At 48.6% G+C, this 20768-nt stretch overlaps 1 protein-coding gene across 1 annotated transcript in view; it reads left to right on the forward strand.

Moving 5' to 3' along the window:
• Positions 1–336: 336 nt before the first annotated feature.
• Positions 337–20768, forward strand: part of LOC126572555 (NGFI-A-binding protein homolog) — a 22008-nt gene continuing 1576 nt past the window's right edge. The window contains exons 1-4 of the mRNA XM_050231962.1: positions 337–760; positions 18502–18603; positions 18677–19667; positions 19737–19830. Coding sequence (XP_050087919.1) covers positions 337–760; positions 18502–18603; positions 18677–19667; positions 19737–19830 — 1611 coding nt within the window. The remainder of the gene's footprint in view (positions 761–18501; positions 18604–18676; positions 19668–19736; positions 19831–20768) is intronic.

Genomic DNA, 20768 nt, shown 5'->3' on the forward strand with positions numbered 1-20768 from the left:
GATGTTCTTTTGGCTACATTTAAGCTAGGTGTTAGTGGTTGCGGCATTCGAATCGCGTTAGGAATAGACGTAGGCTAAATTTATTTGCTTTAGAACTCCTTAATATCCTCTGTCCTCGGCCTCAGTAGAGCGTGAGCTTCCTACGCTAGGGTGTTAGTGGTCTCTACAGGTGGAAAGATAGTGTAGGCAGCGTATTAATTAGGGCATTGATATCGCTGGCTTGCCTAGCTTGTCTGGTACTTGCATCGTGTCCGCTCGTTCCAACGTGCCCGGTAGTAGCACGCGCACCATGCTTTGAATGTCTTCCTTCCCGCTCGCGTACGCCCGTTATCGGTGATGGAACATAAGCCCCAGGTCGCTGCCTGTTCGCCAACGACCGGTGCTACCAGTAACAGCAGTGGGGTCATAGTACAGAGCTCGCTAGTGCACGGTTCGCCCGCCGCGGACGGTGGTTCCGCGGAAATCGCAGCCAGTAGTTTGATAACCGGTACCGGTAGTATCCTAGCTAGTACGGTAGGACAATCGGGCCCCATTTCAGAATCTTCGACGTCCTCGACGACAACCGGGGCGACGACGACGACGACGGGTTCGACGACCAAACATCCTTCGGTGGGAGCGATCGGACGGGGTTCTCCGTGTACCGCTACGCCCGTGAAGGGATCCGGGACCAGTAACGCTACCAGTGGTTCTACTTCCTGCATTGCCAGCCCAATCTTGAGTCCACCGGGGAAGATCTTTGGACGGAACAACAACGGAATCAGTAAGTACCAAAGGCATTCTTTTAATTTACTTTTTCCGGGGAGATCATTTCGAAGATCAAGGGGAATAGAACAAGCGTACAGTATGGAACCAGAACATTCACAGATTTTAATACCATTTTGCCTTGTTCCTTGATCGAATTCCAATCAATGTTTGTGACAGTATCGTCAAATGGTATCAACATCTATATAGTATCTATTCACAGAAGGAATAAATGTTCACCAATATTGACATTTCTTGCCGGAATAATGCTCAACAAAGAATCAACCATTTTAATTGATAAAATTAATTTATGAACCAAATTCCAAAAACCAAAGTTCGAGTTGAAATATCCCCGGTTTCCATTGCCATCTTGCCAGCCATCTTAAGCAGCATCTTAAGCTTGTGTCATCACTTGCACGGGTACCGCACGGAATTGTACTTCCTCAAGCGAGAGAAAGAGAGAGCCCCCCTCCAGGGGCCATCCCATCGTCTTCGCCGTCGTCGAAACCCATGTATTGTCGTCAACCATTACTTACGCCACAGTATCCGTACGTGTTTTTTATCCTCGCGCGTCCCAAGACGGTCCGACATTACCCATGGCACTGCTGGAGCGCCGAAGAAAAGAAAATCTAAAAGCGAATGCATTGCCGCGGAATCGAGCTGCAAGGAATGCAATTTCTTTTGCTCTCGTGTCCACCGAGACGATGATGACGATGGCGAGGACGCCGGCGACCAGCACCGTGGGGAGTGGGGACTATGTTTGTTGGCGCTCTAAATTGAACACACCGAAATGTGGAAGTATGTGTGCGAGAGAGAGAGAGAGAGAGAGAGAGAGAGAGAGAGAGAGAGAGAGAGAGAGAGAGAGAGAGTATTTTTGGTTTTTGCACCGACGGGTCCCACAGACGGTCAGGAGCCGACCCCAGGAAGGCGAATCCGCCTTAGAGGGTTTTTTTTGCCTTCTTTCGGTTTGTTCCCGTTCCACACTCTACTTGTCCTCTGGCACTGCATCCCCACGTGCAGTCGGACGGTTTTTTTTGTTCCTTCTCCTAACGTTCTACTAGCGGAGCCCCAGAGCCCTAGATGACGTGTGCAACGCTGCGATCCATTTCACCTCTCATGCCAGCCGGCTAGTGTCCGCTCAGTTCTTCGCTGTGTTTTTTCCCCCTCCTGTTTGGTTTTGGTCTCTGTGGCAGTTTGCAATTTTATTCCCAGTTTCTTTCCCAGTCCGGATCCATCGGTGTGGTCCCCCCCGTCCCCCGGTACACTCTACCAGCCACCCTCCTGGATGCTTCGGTCCGTGTTGCCAATGGCGGAAAGCGTATTTTATGCTACGATATTTTTTTAGATTATACTAGCTACTTCATACACCACCACCGTCGACGTCCAGTGGGATCCCGAGCTTTCTCTCTTCTTCCACTCACCTCGACTTCTACCGGGCATTCCAGGACACGCCGTCGTGTATGTGTAGCCTTTCTATCCGTTCCAGTTTTTTTTTCTTATGGTCTTTTTGTTTTGGTTTTTGTGTGCCGTGACTCCGTGGCTCCACTGTGTGCTCCACAGTGTGCACTAGGTTTCTTTGGGAGGCCTCTCGTTTTTGCTGCACATCATTTCTTGCTCTGGCACCCGGAGCTGGACACGGATCTAGCCTGGAACTCTGCAACACTGGCTGCTGCTGATGATGGAAGACGGTGGTAAAAGAATACCTTGAATGTCCCTCTGCTCCTCAGGTGCTCAGCCCTCTCTCTCAGGTCCTCTGGAAGAAGTCTTACAGTAATTATCAATCGTCGGACTTGAACTTCAACTAAAAGGATCTCAGACATGGTGGAAGGCTGTTCATGGTGGGTGATCCATTTGGTTGATCAGTTTTCTTGTGCCGGAACGTTACCCAAAAAAAGGACACCCAATCGAAATCGATTCCAACCATCTTTGCCCGACTCTCGACGGGTTCCGGGTTCGGCATTCTTTTCGCTTTCCTCGGACATGCTGCCTTTCATTCTGTACACTAGAAGGGGGGTGTTTTTTATCCTTTTTTTCCTTGCCTGCAAGATCATGACGGAGCTGCAAGAGGAAAGCATGAGCGAATGGCTGGTTGGCGGGCTTGTATTTTCCTCTTTTTGTGTTGCTTCGACGATGCTTCATCCCACACCGAACCGGACCGTGGTGGGTGCATCGTTGCATCGTTCCAGCCACTCCGGTGTCCGGTGCTGTTTTTACGCCTGGTTGTCCCGGTTTCGTCTATATGTTTTTACCCCCGTTTCTCGCCTCTTCGTTGGATGTCCGGTGCTTTGTACCCATTCCTTTGCACTTTGCACAATCCAACCCGTGGCAAGGAGCAAAAGAAAGCAAAAAATAAGGGAAGAAAGAAGAAAAATAAGGAAATGGCAATCCTGCCATTCAGCTAGGGGGTGGCCATTTTTGCTACATTTTTTTTTTGCGTGTCTTTTCTTCCACTACCAGGCGTCCCCACAGGGCTGAAGTGACGAGGGCAGCATTAGACTCGCCGGGAGTGACTCCTGCGCCACTACTGCACCCTTTGAGTCGTCCTCTACCTAGAGCTAGTGGCAGAGAAAGAGAAAAAAAAACCGAGAGAGAGACTGTTAACGGGGGGCGGACGTATTGCTTCTTCTGCATCCCCACCCTCCAACACCGCAACGTCTCTATCGTCCACTCGTATGGCGACCCAGTTGTAAGCCGCTAGTTTGTTGCATTTTCCTTCTATTCCCCCCTGAACTACCACGCGTTCCGGCTTGCCAATGCTCATGGCCGTTCGCACACCGTTCTTTCTGTCCATGTTTTTCCGCGCCGATCCCGCGATTTCCCCATGGCCTGTGCCCAAGGTTGTGCTCATGTTTGGTGCCTGCCTTTTTTTTTCTGCAATCATTTTCTCAGTTTTTTCCACATTTTTCAGTGTGTGTGTTTGTGTGTCTGTTCTGTGCTCGTGGACACGCCAACTCCCGGGAAAGTCACATGGCGTGCGGGGCCAGTTCTCAATATGTTCCTTTCGTCCGTATTCGCATGCAACTGTACCTCCCCTTGGTGCAGGCACCAGTAAACGATTTTTTTTACTCTCTTTAAGCATCGGCCCTGTTCGGTGTTCTTTTGCGTCTTCGTGACCTCGCGGATCTTTAATACGCGGTCAATAGACGTCTCAGCACTCGCACTCGGAAAGAATTCAGTCGAAAAGTGACGAGTAAATGACTGACTTTAGTTTTTGAGAGCGCAATTTTCTCCTGCAAACGTTGCCAAGCCCTCAGAGTTAACTAATTCTAGTCTAGAAACAGAAGGAATACAGTTCAGATCCGTACAGACGCACCTCGCGACTAGTTGGAGCCTCTGTCGACGGAGATGATGGTTTGCAATCTGTCACTTGGCGGTGTGCTGCATGAGATTTCCGCAAAGTGACCTCGCAAACGCTCTTAAAACCATGCGCCAAGACCAAGAACTTACTGCCATTAGAAATGACAAACTCGCGGATACGCTCGATGTCACCGAAAAAAGGCATGGCGCAGTAATAAGTCCGACACGGTCCGACACAAGAACCATCGGAAGAGCCTGTCCTACATAACGGATAGCTTGCATCCATCCTCGGGGACTCGACTGTAAAAGGGATAACAGGACGATTGCGGTACAACACGAGGTGCCACCGAACGGTTTATTGTTTTCCTTGTCCACGGGATGAGAGAGCAGACCAACAGACAGCCGCTAGGGCACACGTCCCGGTTCACGGACAGCAGCTGTCCCGGTTTGATGACCCACTGGCATCGCTTTAATCAACGTGGTGCGTACCCACTGTCACCTCTCACCGCGAGGGGTCAAAGGGTCCAGGGCATCCTCTCGCCATCCGTCCGCTTAATCCTTCCGTTCCCGTTCCTGTGGCCGGCTCGTTTTGATTTGAATTAATAAATTCGAAATCCCTTCGTGACGACGCTCAAAAACAAAAGCTACAACAACCAGGGAACAAAAAAATACATCATCCACTACGCGGCCAACCGAGGTCCGAACCGGTGGTCCAGGCAGATGGTCTCCCAACCGGATGCTGTCAGCGCGGACTCGAAAGAGAGCGAAAAAAACGAGAGACCTTTCCAAATGAAACAACAAAAGGCCAGGTCTCTAACGGTCATGCAATCAAAGTAACGGACCAACTGGACCCAGAGGGCTGGCTGTTAATGTTCGAAGGGCCTGTGGCCAGGGGTTCGAAGGACGCTACTCCGAGGGGACGTGGACAGAGAGGATCCCCGAATATCCTATCAAACATCACCCCATTAACCTGGGGTCCGGCCAGGTTACAAGCCACCAGCCAGTGTGTCCGTGTCCTTGGGTGTGTGTCAAATTAAGGATCGGTTCAGTCAAAGTCAGGCGCAGGGATTGTGACCTGGCGCCACGCAGCATCCCTTTCTCTTCGAGCAGGTCAAATGTAAACGCGTTCGCATTCATTGACCCCGCGACCTGGAAAGCTTAGTTCTCGCGTGAGAGCAGCACGTGTATGATGTAGAACCGACCGCCAGGGATGCGGCACCAGCAATGGCGGACGTTAATTTAGAAAGTCGCCAGCAGCAGCCCTCATTCAGAACGGCAGAACTGCATTGTGAGGGGTCTGATGTCATCGATGCTCTACTGATGGCATTGGCATTAAAAGAAGATTCTTTTAGCCAGAAACGTAACCAGAACGAGCTGAAGACATTCTAGCGAAAGTTTTTTTTTTTTTATTTGTTTGGATTGCATTCCTCCTTCGCGAATCATAATCCAAACGTCGCTGATCGGCACTGGATTGCTGACCTTCTTCTTCTATTTCTTGCAACGATCAACGTTGGATAATCAGAACCACGGCGAGCTGATCTTCCCGAGGGCGTCTTAATCGCTTTTGTAGCGCGTTCTTTATGGTCCCGTTTTTAGTTAGCGATCCCTGGCGGCTCCTTTGTGTTTGTGTCGTGGCAGTTTTTGCGTTTTGAGTCAATCCACCAGACCACGGAACTCATCTTCGCGTTGGTCGCGTTATTCGATTTGTCCCGTCTAATTGTCCGGACTTGAATGCTGCAAAGGTAGCGATAACCGGCACTTTTTGTCGCTATATGATCATCGAGAACGAGAATGATCAAGAGACACCCCATCAAAAAAAAATTGCAGACTCTAAACAGTTCCAACAGATTGTTTTTGTTTTGATCGATTGGGTATCGACGGAGACGCCGACGTTCCGTACAACAGAAAAACAACAACACCGCGGTCCTCTCTGGTCTGGCCGGTGCAACACGACGCCAATGACGCCGACCGAAAGACGGTGGCAGGAATGGAATGTACGAATTCGCGAGGATCGAGAATCGTTTTTTGCTCGTCGGGCCTGGCACCGCCGATGCCGATGAGCTATGCGTTCTAATTCCTGACTGGACCATTGGTCCACTGACCAACCCAATGCGGTAATTATAAAATCGAGGCCCACGATCCCGCGGTATCGGCAAACTCCTTTGTATCTTAATTTTTTCACTCGATCACTGATTTCGTCTTCCGTGGCGTGGCGTGGCGTGGTATGGCATGATGTGATTGTGGGCCTCTGGACTCGCACGAGGCGATCTCACGATCACCGAACCGAACAGTTCTTTCTGGTAGCAAAACAAAGAACATCGCCATCGGAGAACATTCCCGGTTTTGTGGTCGCATCCCTCGCCAAAGGGTCGCCAACAACAAAGCAGAATACAGGAACCTCTCAGGTCTTCACTAGCCAGCTTCTCGGTCCCTTGGTCCGTTTACAAGGTGTTCCCTGGCCAACGGTAAGCGCACCGGTGCGCTTGCTGGACAGTTTTTTTGGTTTGCTGTCAGTGCTAACGTTTCCTTTGCCGGCTGCTGTGGACAACGCAGATACGGAGGGCTCCAAGATGCAAAGCGGGTTTTTTTTCTTCACTTTCCTGTCTCAAAACAAGACACTCACTGCGCACGCTGGTTCCTTATGACCCCCTCGGTAACCCTTTTTCGCGAGACACACGCATTCGCCGGCACAGGAGTTTCTCCTGTTTGAAGCAGAAGCAGCCAGGAAAAAAAACATGGAATCCTTTTGAATCCTGATCCCAGAACCGGCTGCCGGTGAGTCCGGTATCAACGAGCAGCGTGAGCAGCAGCAGCAGCAAGAGTTTAATCTAAATAAATGGTTCCTGGTCGCGCCTCGCACAGGGTCTTCCGATGGTTGTGCCCGGTGTTGTGCTTCCTGGCGCTTTCTTAGACATCGAGGTTTGGTTTTTTTTGCCGGACCCGGTGTATTCCATTCCGTTCCATTTCCCTGTGACCTCCTCGGTTTTTGCTCCTATTGTGTATATGCGCACCGTAATGTGTGTGTCCTTTGGCCGCTGCACATTACGGAATTACAAGCATCTGAGGATCTCCTTCTTCCTTCGACACCGGTGTAGTGGCCACCGCACACAAACCAAACTACAACCAAGAAAAAAAAAACGAAAAATCATGTCCAGATGGTCGCCGACGAAGGAAAGGATTGTGGAATCGAGGATCGCGAGGGCTCGGAGGTTGTATGTTTTCGATTTTCTCTTCCACAAAACTTTATGTTTCTTATGCTCGCACACCTTCGCCGACTGTTGGATGATGGATTTTTTGCTGCTGCTGTTGTTGTCTAACGGCTGCTGCTAGAGCCGTTGTTAGGTCCAGATTTGACTAAGAATGAGGAGAGGGTTTTTTAGAACCGGAATACAACGGACATGGCCGTAATAGAGCATCCAAATGGAAGATTGTGATCTCGCGCGATGAATAGAAACGCAAATAGATCCCTTGAGTACCCGAAGAGACTTGCCCGGTTGCCAAGATGTTGAATTGTGGTAGGCCAGAGGAAGAGTAGGCTTGTCTGTTATATTTAAATGATCTTCTCCTGTCGTAATAACGCTTTCTATGTTCATGTTGAGTTCATAATTCCAATCATAATGGAATCATAATTGAACCCCATCGACGACAGCAAAACATGTGACATCTTTTCCAACGTTCAATTAAAAAATTCGGCCATCGCGCGTCTGCCGCCAAAAATGCGTTCGCCCTTGGCAAGCTGTCGACGAGCAGCTTGTAACAATTAATCCCACCAGCGCAAGGTGATGGTGAGTTCTGCGCGCACCATTGTCTTCGTCACAAGAACCAGCGGTTATCGGTGCGCGAGCATGCATCGACCGCTCATTACACATGCAGCTGTATGGCACGTGGCACCGGGGTCACCGTCGATCCATAATCGATTGTACGCATGATTCTAGGTGCCCAGAACACGACCATTACGCGCCGCCGCTCCGCTACACGCGCATACCGTTACACGGCTCCAGATGTGCGCGCAAACCGCGAGCCGCGCATCAGGTAATCGAAATTGAAGGGCTTGCGATCACCTTCGATCATTGCCGTGTCGGCTTGCAGATGGAGGAACAGGTTTCTCGGTCACAGCCACAGCCAGAAGCCACGCGACACACATTTCACGGCCAGGCCAAGCCAAGTACGGGCGCCTTGTGATGACATTCTTATGATAAAGCGCCGCGAGATGGGATCGGGATCCGGAATCGGGGCGACGCAAACAGGGGACCTATGGCCTTACCCTTTACCCGGGCGAAGGGTCCGGGGACTGCTACCTGGTCGCGTTCCGGGTCGCGTGTCGCGTCTTCTTTCGGGACCAGATGCTGCCGCTCGAGTGTGATGTCACTTTTGGGCCACCCGAATCCCGTTGCATCGCGGATGCAGAACGGATAATGAAGGGCGTACGGTGCTGTGCCTGTTTCGCTAAATGCGCTTCCATACCCTCGTGGCGCTCGCTCACGCTGTACACAAGCATTCTTTGCGGTTCTTGCTTGCTCTCTTTGGCCCGCGTTCCGTTCCGCAAACTGTCTTGCAACAAGTTGGCAGTAACCAATCATCACCAGCCCGTTTGGATGACTATATTTATCCAACGATTGTTTTCCGGTCCGGTCCCGGTATCTCGGTGTTTCGCGAGACGCTTCCACCTTACGCAAGAACAAGGTGCTTCGCCAAATATTTGCGCGATTCGCGATCGAGTCGGAACGCCATCTGTTCTGCCAAGAGAACTCTTGGACTCCTGGAGGATGTTATTATGGCCGGTAGAGGTAATAAGGTTCTCGATTAATTGCGCAATCATGCGCCTCGGGTGCAGGGCCCACCGTGAGCCACATCCTGTTCAGCAGCATCCTCTTTCTTTCTTCGCTGGTCAGCTGGTCACGCTGACACATATTTTGATGGCGTCCCGTATGCAAATTGTCCTCTTGCGGTATTCCGTTCTCTTTATCTGTTTCTGATGTAACGTTTTGTGGGTCAATCTTGTAGTGATGCAGCAGTTAATGCAAATGAAAACGCGACTACGTGGATTAAATCATCTGTCCAAACATGCCATGACTTGCTTTTTTTTAAATAATTCTAAGTATAATGTCCGGGAAAAAAAACACAAAAAAGATCCATTGTCTATTCTACGGCCAATTACTGCCCACGTTCATGGCTTCAATTTACCAAATCATGCAGAATTACTGAGTAAAAAACAGAAAAAGTTGAAAAACAAACTGGAAAAGGAAACACTTCTAAGCCGAGCCTAAACAAACGGGGAAACGAGTACGGATACTGACACTTCCGTCGTCATTTTCCATTTTTATCCTATTAAAAATTGCAACCATCCATCCATCAAAGGATCAACCAGGGAACCGGGCTGGGCCAGAAGGTCCCAAAGGAGAACGACTCCATTAAACAATTCCACTCCACGGTCCCGGGTAATTAATGCGGTTGTTGTTTGCTCTGGAAAAATGGACGCAAACTTCGCTTTTGGGGAATCGGGGGGAGCTTCTCCTGCTTGCTATTGTGCTGAAAAGGGTGTTCTTATCTTCGAAAAAAAAATTCAAAAGAAGAAGTATCACTAGAATCCTTTTGTGAAAGTGGCACCGTCTTGTTTCATAATTCAAAAATTGGCTGTCACATGTCACCAGAGCCAATGGTGCGCAAACTTTTCATTCAATTACCCGGTCCCTTTCTTATTGAGTTTGTGGATCAATGGCCAAGTGCCGCGGACATCGCGGTCGCCCATCCTTGCCTGCGGCCCCTTTTTGGGCCAATCGCAGGCAAGGCAGCAGCAGCAGCACCATTCCTCAGACCATGACCAAGGTGTCGGCCTAACTCTTCCCCCTCGTTACCGGAGACTCAATCGCCAACGAAAGCCCACCCCCTTTTGTGCGACCTTTTCCCACCCCATTCCATGGCACCCGACACCCACTGCTGTCGGGCTGTTTACGTTGACCCCCGGGGGGCGCCGGCCACGGATTCATCCCTCTTTCGCGATGGCCTAAATCAAACATCCAACGGAAGCGGGAGCGACGGACTCCGCACGCACACTTCCTCCCTTTCGATGGTGGCGGTGGCTAGAAAAGGACAAAAATAATTAAAAATGATAAAATTTGTAATTAAGGGTGGTCGAATCGGCGCGTAGCGGTGGTGCTCGCCCTTTCCTTCGAATGTGTTTTTTTTTTGTTTGTTCCAGAACTTCCTTCCCTCCCTATCCGCGGACAGATCACAGTTCTCGTCGACTGTTGGAAAAGGGGCGCTTTCCTTCCGGTCGTTGCTAGGATGAGGATGCATCCTTTCTATCACTTTCACTTCGAACGCACAACTCCCTCCGGAGGATTGGTTTTGTGGTGTTGTGATGAGAGGGCGGGAGGTGGTGGGGATGCTACTGGCTGTAGGAAGCAAACAAGGGATAGAGAGAAAAAAAATCCTCGTGCATGAAACACCTAGCGCTAGAGGGTGCGCCTAATTTGAAGCATCTTTCCAGTGCGCGGCAAGTTAAAATGGTCGCCCATTAGCGGTCCACCCTCTCGTGGGATTGTGATGTTTTTTTTCGAATTTCTTTTCGTTTCGTTCTGCTTCTAACGTTGTTCGGTTGATGGCTACCATTTTGTTGAAGTGCAGTAGGTTCACGCGATTACAAAGGATTCTTTGTGTTTAATTTTTTTTGGGAATACTTTTGATGCCGTCGTTATGGATAAGAGACTTAGAGATAATGGTTTTGCAATGGCGAACAAACAGTATCTGTTTACATCACTTGATATGATCACTTGGTGCTGTTGAACTCTTCTGGTTTCAATCACATTAAATTAGTTGAAGTTCTTGAAACCTTCCTGCGATAAGAGATCGTTCCACACGCAGTAAAAGTATGGCAGATTTTGACCAGTTCAACTAACAAATTAATATTAATTTAACAATAAATCAAACCAATGTTTCATTTACGCCCAAAATTGTGTTTTTTAAGAGCCCAAAAGGCTTTTATGATTCTCTTTAATTAAAATGTATTAACAATAAAAAAACTCTTGAATCTTGAACATGATTCTATTGTCTAAAAATTCGAAACACAAATGACAGGAATTGCGTGTAAAATTCAAAACATTTTCTGAATATCAAAATTGCTTCAATTCCGGTTCCCTCACAAATAGCTCACTGTCGTCGCAAACACAAAAGACAGATAATTGAGCAACGAACAGTTTATTGGCCCGTCTAACGGTGCTGATCCTTATTTGTCTGATACCTTATTCCCTCTGAAGAACAAAAAACGATCGTCGAGAACATCTGATAAATACTTTGGCTTTTCTTTTGCCCCCAACACAAGCAGCAGACACTCAGCGTCTGCTTTCTTCGATTAGCATGCGATAACATGCGGACTGAAGCTAATTTACCAAAAGAAGAAAGTTACAAAAACACAAATCCACAAATCCGAATCCAATCCATTTCTAAAACGGCTACCCAAGGAAGCAGCGGCCTGAGAAAACGTTATGTTTAATCGCTAAACTGCCAAAACGCTCGAGCCCTTTCATTATGGTTGCAACCGAGGAAAAAAGTGTTTTCTTGAGCCACGCCACAAAGGATTCCTTCACTCATCGGGAAAACGAAGCGAACGGACAAGAAAAAAACTGTTTGGTTATGCGCGCCCATTCTCCGGTTTTTGGTTGTTGCATGTCTATTACATACGTGGACTGGTTGGTTGGCTGGCTGGCTGGCTGGCTGGTTAGACCAATTGTTAGATTTTTTATTGTTTCTTGCTTCACGTTATCACCAAACCCAAGGAGTAGCGTCTTCCCACCGTCTAGTTCCCAGCACCAACAGTGGGAACTGATCTACCAGCTGTCGGCAAAGGCAAAAGGCGAAGGAGCCAGCGAGATAAAAAAAAAAGCACGACCAAATACGCGCTCCCGGGTGGTATTCAAATGCCGAAGATACTGCTGGATGCTGGTTTCGGTTCCAACGGGACTTCTATCACCGTGTAAGCGGGGAAAGCAATTTCGATTGCCGAAAGAAAAAAGCGAACTCCGGCGAGCTTGGTTCGTAAAGACAAAAAAACAATCGTTGGAAGCCAGATACTGAGATTCAGGATCGAACCCGAACCGAAGCCGAAATTCCGTAAATGCATAAATTAGCCAAACCAGTGTCCTAATGATTAGCTCGTAACCTCGGGAGCAACAGACGGCCAGTGAAAAAATGCCCTCAGCCCTTTTGCCACCGTTCCATCCACGCGATGATGATGATGCCGATGATGCGACTCCGATGGACGGATCGATGGACGGGCGGGCACAAGGACGTGGCGTTCAAGTTCCAGGACCAACGAAGAAAAAAAAGCTCACCTCTAAAAGCGTCTACCGCGGACGCGATTATTCAAATTTTGGTTCCCGTCCCTTCCTGGCCCAAGAGACTGTCAAGGAGAAGGGAGAGAGAAAGGCCCCTTGGTAAGACGCATAAAAGGAAAGGGTGCGCGATGACCCGTTGCCTGCAATGATCGTGCTGATACACGGGCACCCGGTCGGTCGGTAGGTCGGTCGAGTTGAGCTTTTTTTTTCTCTCGCTGTCTCTCGGATGCCTTGGATGTGCGGTCGCGATGCCCCCGAAGACGATCACTCATGGTGAGGCCTCGCGCACACCTTTTCCGGAGGCGCTTACGCAAAGGGCGGTGAACACCTTGACGGGATTCCGTAATGCCCGATGATTGTATGCATACAGCATCCGAGGGCGACCGAGGAAGTAAATTGGTTTGGCGTTTTTTTTTTCTCCGTCCAGTTCTTATCTAGAAACAACACTTTTTTTCTGAGTATCATAGTTCATGATATTACAGTTTTTTGCTGCGTTCCTTCGGTGTCATTGGTGGCATAAGGTCTTGCGCGTATGGTAATGAGATGCTGTGGGAAACTGGCCGCCAGTGTCTTCCCTGAAGATGCTGAAATCGTTTATTAGACTTTTTTTTGTTATTGGTCTAAAACTCGTGATTTTTTATGTAAAATGGTAATGCCACCAATGGTTACTGAAGACCTTTGCTCGTGAGAAAATTGATCATTTACAGAATCTAGATTGTTAGTTAGTTTTGGGCCAGCGATTTTTTTTCTTCCTTCAATTTGCATTTAATGTTGAAGGATGTTTTACAATTCAAAATTCAAGAGATCATAATTCAATGACTTATCGGAGGTAGAGGTTCTGCAACATTGAAACACATAGTCAAAAGAATAACACTATTGCAACACTTGCGACAATAGATGAATATTTGTCTAAATTTATGAATTGTTATGCTAGAACTTTATGTGTATAAAACAAATTTAATAGGGAATTAATTAGAAATCCTAAATTATACCGAAAAATGTATTTAAAAATATTCCTTCTATCTAGTATCTGTTCAAACCATGAGATAAAATGATAAAAACAAAGTTATAAAGCTGCGATTCAATATGCAATTACCAGTTGAACGTCCAACTCAAGAAGAGAACTGAGGATAAAATATTAAAACGTAATGAATCCAATCCAGCTCTCCCTACCACTTTCGAAGATGCTCCTTACTGCGCTATCCCACCAGATGAGACCACGATAAATAATGCTTTCCCATGATAACTCTCCAAACGCGATCGACCAAATAGTCACACGCGATGGAACGCCACGAATCATCTGATTGTTAAACAACAACAAAAAAAACTCAGAAGCCAATCGCAAATAAGTTCATGCAAATAACTTTTTTAAACGTGATCTTCTTACACCCATCACCATCATCATCCTCCCTTTGTGACGGTGTGAATCGAAAGCGAAAGCCATGAGAGACGACGGCCTCCGACCAACCAGCTGGTGTTGATGACGCTGATGGACAAATGAAAAAAAAAACCTCAAAAGAAATCCCCAAAACTCCCGTCTTGCGCGACACCAAGTCTCAGCGTTCTCACGGTGCCCGCCCGGTCCTGATCGCGGGCCCAGTTCTGTCATTACTCAAAGCAAGTCCGGTCAGTCATAAAAAGTGCGCCATGCCCGAAGACACTGTCGCTCTCTCTAAGACAACGGGCGTAAAAAAACGGGCCAGCCATCAAACCAACTCCCAGACTCTCCCCAACATCGAACATGAAAGGAGTGAAAGACAGAAGAAGAAGAAAAAAAAGCCAACTAGACCAAATCCGGACCAGTTCGGCACACAAAAGGGTTACGAGAGCGAAAGTGAAAAATTCCCAAACATCACGTCCACACACCAGCAATAAACAAAAAAAATGCTGGCCAACATCGTCCTCGGCTCGAAGGTCCTCGGATGGACCTCATCGGATCGCGGATATGCAAATAAGATGCGACCCCTAAGACACACCGTGCGGCGAAGACAGAAGGGTAAAGGGAATCCACGGTAGGGCACACGCGAACAGGCAGGTTCTGAGATCACTCGACGAAGACAAGGGGTCCTTTCGGCACGGATGCGCCATGGAATTCCCTTTCCTGTAAAGAGGGTTGCGAGCACGAGCAAAAAAAAACCTGCTACTCCCGGTCTGGTTGTGACTGCTACCTGATCCTGATTTGAACCACCAGAAAGGATCTCTTGGGTGTGATGCTCTTCTCAGGATCTCACATTTCAGGATCTGCTCCAGTACGCATCGAAGATAATGGCAGACTAATCATCATCGACTTGCAATTGAATTGGCAATCCAAACACTCGACCTACAAAGAAGCATGCAAATCCGTGCAGAATGCAAGTCAATCAATGTGTGATCACAACAATCGCACCAGCCCCTCCTGGGTCCGATGTTTCGGTTCACCGTGTCACGGTACTTGACAACTCAATACATCGTTCCCCGGAAGGGATGCGATAATTGTCGGTTAACCGATTAGAGCCCGCCAGAGTAAACATCATCCTGCGTATCGTTTGCATTTTGCGCGAACCGATGAAAAAAATGCTGATTTTCCACACAAACACGCCGTCTACCATGTCGTCATCAAAATTCATCTGTTGCTCCGCTTGTGAATAGATCCGGTTTGAGTCCTTTTTTACGTTCACGCGAGACTCAATCAAATGCCTACTCTGCAGCCCCCTACTGCGTGGAAACCTTCAACCCACTCGAGTGTTAACACCTCTACATGTCGACCTCTAGAAGTCATCATAATTTTTCCAAACAAATTTGCCTCCGCACCAACAGACTGGCAGACAGAGGACAGATTATCGGGGGCCCATGGGCTGAGCCCCGCGGAAAAAAGGGGGAAACACGGCCTAGGATAGGAGCTGCATCGGCAGATCAGTTCACCGAAAGACAACACTTTTTACACCCGCAGTATGCAAATGTGCAAACGCAGACGCAAACTAGCTGAGTAGTATCGTGGTGTAAAAAAGACAAAAAAATGTGATGTTTGTTCCATCGACTTCAACGCTCCGGTCCGCCGAACCCTCGGAAATAAACGCACGAACAATTAAATCGTTTCGTTAGCTCATCGTTGTGAAACAGTTTTGTGTAAATCATTTTTCGGGGTTTTGCATTTTTTGCATTTCGCCTTTCCATTCCCTTTTGTTCCGTGGCGGCGCATTTGCGTGGTTAAGTTGATTAGAGATCTCGTGATTCGTGAGGGGGAGCGGTTTTCGGGTGTTTTTTTCGCTCTCGCTCGCTCTTCTTTTTATTGGTTGCGGCTTCACTGACGTTAAAATCACACAACCGATTACCCCTTTCGGTTACGCCGTGACATCGTCGTGGCCACCGCCAGAATCCCACACCCAATGGGGTGAAACTGAACGGTCTTACCGGTGCGAGAAGCACTTCAGCATTAGCTCATGTGTATGAAAGGGCTGTAGTGCTGGCGGAATGATTTATTTGAACAGATAATTCGATTCCAAAGGTAAAAAGAGAGTTAGGTATGAAGGTGTGGATCAGATCGCTAAAGGCAAAAAGGTAAAAAAGCATAAAATGTCCTCACAAAAATAGCTTTTAAATACCACGAGATATTGTCTGCTACTCCAGAAATTATAGAAAGGATGTCAGGGATAATACAAAGACAAATGAATTTGTCAAAAGAAGGACCAACAATCGTTTTGAATGCCAATGCTTAGAATCGATCCATCAATTAGTTCGATTAGTTCGACAAATCGATTGAATAACCTAGATACAATGATATCATCACCAAAATACCCTCATTCGAGTGCTTATCCTGCATGCTCTGATATAACATGTCTTTTTTGTGTTTGATTCGCAGAAATTCATAAAGAAATCGTATACAGATTGAAAATGTAAGCATGTATCTTATCAATTTTCTCTGCTTCAATGGTTTGAACTATTTATTTCGGATTATCCTCCATTGTGACTGCAACATACGAGCAAACTTGCCAGCAATGCTAAAAGACATCAAAGTTAAAGTACAATATAATATTTGAAACAGCACGAGTGAAACTATACGAAACATTGAAGAACAGCGTCGTCAAAAGAAGTAAAAAGCTACTAAAGAAGCATATTTGGTCACAATTAGCTCCCCCAATATGGAACGCATGTTTAGGATCGCTCCACGGCACATATCACGAAACACAAACGACGGCAAGCTTCCCGCTACAAACGAGAGAACAACGCCAACAGAAAACGCCAACTGCAGCCCGATTGGAAAAAAAATTGGTCGAAGCTCCCACCAAAAAGAGACATTTTTGTTGCTTCATTATGAGCTCATTCCGCTACCCCCCCACACGCCGACCGATCCGATCAGCGCTGGCGATCGCCGCCGTGTTCGTGCCAAAATATTCGACGCCACCCGACGATCGGTCGATGCATATTTTACACTCCAGCTCCTGCTCCAGATTGCGTGGCAGAAATTCCTCGACGGAGTCCGGACTCCAAGGGAACTCGTTCGCTTGTTTGGTCGCTCGCTCGTTCGCTCGTTCCATTTGGCATTCCTGGAGCATGTCAGCGCTTATGGTGCTGCGCTGCGCGCTGATTGACAACATTTTTGGACTGCGCCTGGTTTTTGGAGCCGCCACAAAATTAGTTCGCCAGCTCGCGTGGTCGTCGACTGATGTCGATGCAATTTCGTTTTGTGTGCCCCCGGAAGAAGAAGAACTGGTGGCTGCGTGCGTCGACAATAGAGGCGAGCGCTGGCTTCTGGCCGCTTAGAAGCTGTCCCGCAGGCCGGGGACGATTGTTGTTGAAGTTCCCAGGACGATTCCCGGTTAGCGTGGAGGGGGAGTGGTCTTCCTCGCGCACAAAGCCTAGCATCGCGTGGTTTTTTTTTCTCTTCTCTTCTCTTTTCTCTCGGTCTCGTCCCTCCCTTCGGGGCCCTCGCGGCGCTTCTGATTGGATTGGTTACCCTCGGTTGTAGAGCCTTGCGAAAGGATCCGGGACCCAGAGCGACTGCCTGAGAGTGGAAACACACCCTGGCAGTTCGGGAACGCTGTGTCCTGATTTGTGGTTCCGCCACCGACCGGAACACAGCAGCGACCGAGAATCCCTCCATTTTCTGCGATATCCTTGGGTGTCCTTTTTTTTTGGGAGTGCGTCTGTGTGCGAGTCTGTGAACCTTCTTAAGGGAAAGGGATCCGGAGACCGTCATTTTCTTCATTTTCGTCCCTTGCAAAAAGCCTTCCCCTAGCTGGGCGAAAGGGTTACAGGCAAAAGGACCAAAAACGGATTCATCTGCTTATCATACTGTCTCACTCAAGACGCCTTCCTGCTTAGGTTCGCCTTAGGTGGCACAGAAGAAGTAAGCATAAAAAATAGTCCAACATGCGCGTATGCAAAGTTAAAAAAAAACGTGTCCTTGGAATACGACGGCGTCTTTTGCGGCTCCTGGAACCAACAACGAATCTTTCGTATAGTTCCAGATATCCTGAAAGGAGTGTGAGTTTCGGTTAACGGTTTTCCAACGAGTTCCTAGAGCGAGAGGCTATCAAATCTTTGGCAGTTGGCGTATCGTCCTGCTTATGCTCAAACTGCTCTGAATGGGATCGAAATCTTGTTTTCTAAGCGACCGTTGAGGCTATGTACGAATCCTAGATGTAGGGGAAGAGGCTGGTGCCATTTGGAAGAGAGAAAAAAATCCACTTCCCGGATTCCAAGATGGAAGCGACAAAACGAGAAGGAAATTAATGGTTTAGAAGAATCGTCTTGTTGGAGGGAAAAAAAAAGTTCCAGTTAAAGTACTTATTATGAATGATAAACGCATAAATTATGTGCGTAACGCAAGAGTGCGCGAGTGCGTGGAACAGGGAACACGCATCTTCTGCAGACATCTTCCGCTTCAGCAGTTAGGATTTCTTCGAGATTCTACGCAGATCCGAGGATGCTGTGGACCGTTGTTGGCCTCCGTCAGACAGGTCTAACGGTTTTTCGGTGGCGCGAAAAGAACAAACTTTGGCGCTAAACAGTTCCACTCAATGGCATTTTTCAGGTTTTTGTAAATTTCTTGTTCCTTTCGGCGTCGTGGCGCCCCAAATGCAAATCGAATAAGCTGGTTCTGGTTGCTCATGATTATCTCTCTCATGGTCTGTCTGTCTGTCCTTTGCAGTGGTTGTCACTTCGACCCCTTCGAATGAGGCGGAACTGCAGCTCTACCGTGTGCTGCAGCGGGCCAGCCTGCTCAACTACTACGACACGCTGCTGGAGATGGGTAAGCAGATCCGTGGGGAAGGCTCAAGCGTCCTCAATCTAACTCTTTTCCCCTCCCCCGGGGGCTACCACAGGTGGTGATGACGTGCAGCAGCTGTGCGATGCGGGTGAAGAGGAATTCCTCGAAATAATGGCACTCGTTGGGATGGCTTCGAAGCCCCTGCACGTCCGACGGCTCCAGAAGGCGCTGCACGAATGGATGACCAATCCTTCCGCCTTCCAGAGCCCGCTCACGAACGTAGACATCCCCTCGCGCATACCGTACAGCCCGGAACCGGGTTCGATCTCGCGGAGTGTCACATCGGCCAACTCCGGGCCGGTCTACGGTACACCATCGGTCACCATGCTCGGTGGCTACCCGGTCCTTGGTCCTAATCCATCATCCAGCACAAATCTGCCACCAACTCCGACGACACCGACACCGGTCACTGCTTCTTCGGCGGCCGCCGCAGCAGCAGCAGCAGCAGCAGCGGCGGCTGCTGCAGCATCTGCCGGCACCACAACCCATCTCGGTCACCTCGGTGGCAGTGGCACACCGAGCCATCATCACGGCCTAATGCACCATCATCATCACCATCATCCGCTGAGCAGCAGCGGTAGCAGCAACAGCGCTAGTCTGGCGAGTGCCATTAGCAGCCAAATCGGATCCACTACCAGTGGTTCGGTACAGCTGACACCGGCGCTGACGGAGGATCAGGTGGCGAAGATAGTGCAGGCGGCCGAACGGTTGTCCCGAACGTTGCCCCGGTTGGAACCGCGCCAGCAGAGTATCAAGAAGCGGTCGGCACGCGATCTCGAGGCGGTGATTGCGATGAACGAGAACGATCCACGGCGGATGGACGAGATACGGAAGTATTCGGCCATCTACGGGCGGTTCGATTGCAAACGGCGGCCCGAGAAACCGCTCACTCTGCACGAGGTGTGCGTTAATGAGGCTGCGGCACAGATCTGCAAGTACATTCCGGCGCTGTTGACGCGGCGCGATGAGTTGTTTCCGCTTGCCCGGCAAGTCGTGCGTGACTGTGGCTTCGGTCACTCGGCCAGTATACGGCTGACCGGGTTGAGGTGAGTTAGCGAGTCCGCTTGTGTCATGTGTCGTACAGCGAGGTAAACGCAGTGCATTTCATTTCGCAGTCAAACGCAACCGAATCGTGGCGATGATCTGGACACGGTACAGCAGCTCAAACGGGCCCGGCTTTCCAGTGATACCAGCTCCGATCTGGGCAAGGTAGCTACGTCCACCTCATGTTTAGCGATCGTTTGATTCAGCTTTACGGTTTCATGCTGTCACGCTTATGCTTCATCTAACGCACCTGTGCTCCCAGCGCAGGAACACAGCTTCACCGCTAAACATAATGCTTTCCATGATTGGCTTTTTAATGCTTCTTTGTGCACTTTTTGGTGTTTCGCTCCTAGATATGTCCTTTTCCACCTTCCTAAATTCTTACGATTTTTCCATAAAATCACTTGCTTTCGCTTCTGTTTCGCCATTTACCCAACCCAACCCAATTCTTTCGTTTGCAGCAATCCTCCACCACGCAATACACGTGCTTATGAGCTTCGGTTATAGTTTGCCGATCGGTTGCGGGGCTTCCGCAACCGTGACACGGTGGGCTGCCGCCCCAAACGTGTGCCTTATTAACCCGGGATTGGGCTGTGGTGCTGTTCGGTCCGCGTGCCTTCGTACCGCCATGCTTCTTTCGTTGCTTCCTTCATAAAACGCTTCCGCTAGCTTTATCGTTTTCTGTTCTGTTGAGCATTTAAGTATCCTTTTTTTATTTACTCACCTTTATTTGGTTCATTAGTATGCGAGCGTATCGCGCTTTATGCTTAATTCGAGACACGGTATTTGTTGCAAACCTATCTGCACAATTCCAATTGTTAGCGATCTGTCGAGTAGAGTAGAATGAACAGAAGAAGACCAACCTTAATCGGTCGATTAATGGCCATAAGGTGCTTGTCTACTGTTCATTCTATTCTCTACGAGAGAAATACACTCGCGGCAATTGGTTTGGTGTACAGATGGGTATTTTGTTTAATATAGTTTAATGTATTTAGTGTAGTTTGTTGAATACGATAGTACTTGTGCCTTTGCTCATTACCTAGTCGTCGCTTTGACCTGCATGAACTTTGCGTTTCGCTTCGCTTTATCTCATCCAGCTTACA

Source organism: Anopheles aquasalis, chromosome 2, assembly GCF_943734665.1.
Source record: "Anopheles aquasalis chromosome 2, idAnoAquaMG_Q_19, whole genome shotgun sequence".
Classification (NCBI taxonomy): Eukaryota; Metazoa; Arthropoda; class Insecta; order Diptera; family Culicidae; genus Anopheles; species Anopheles aquasalis.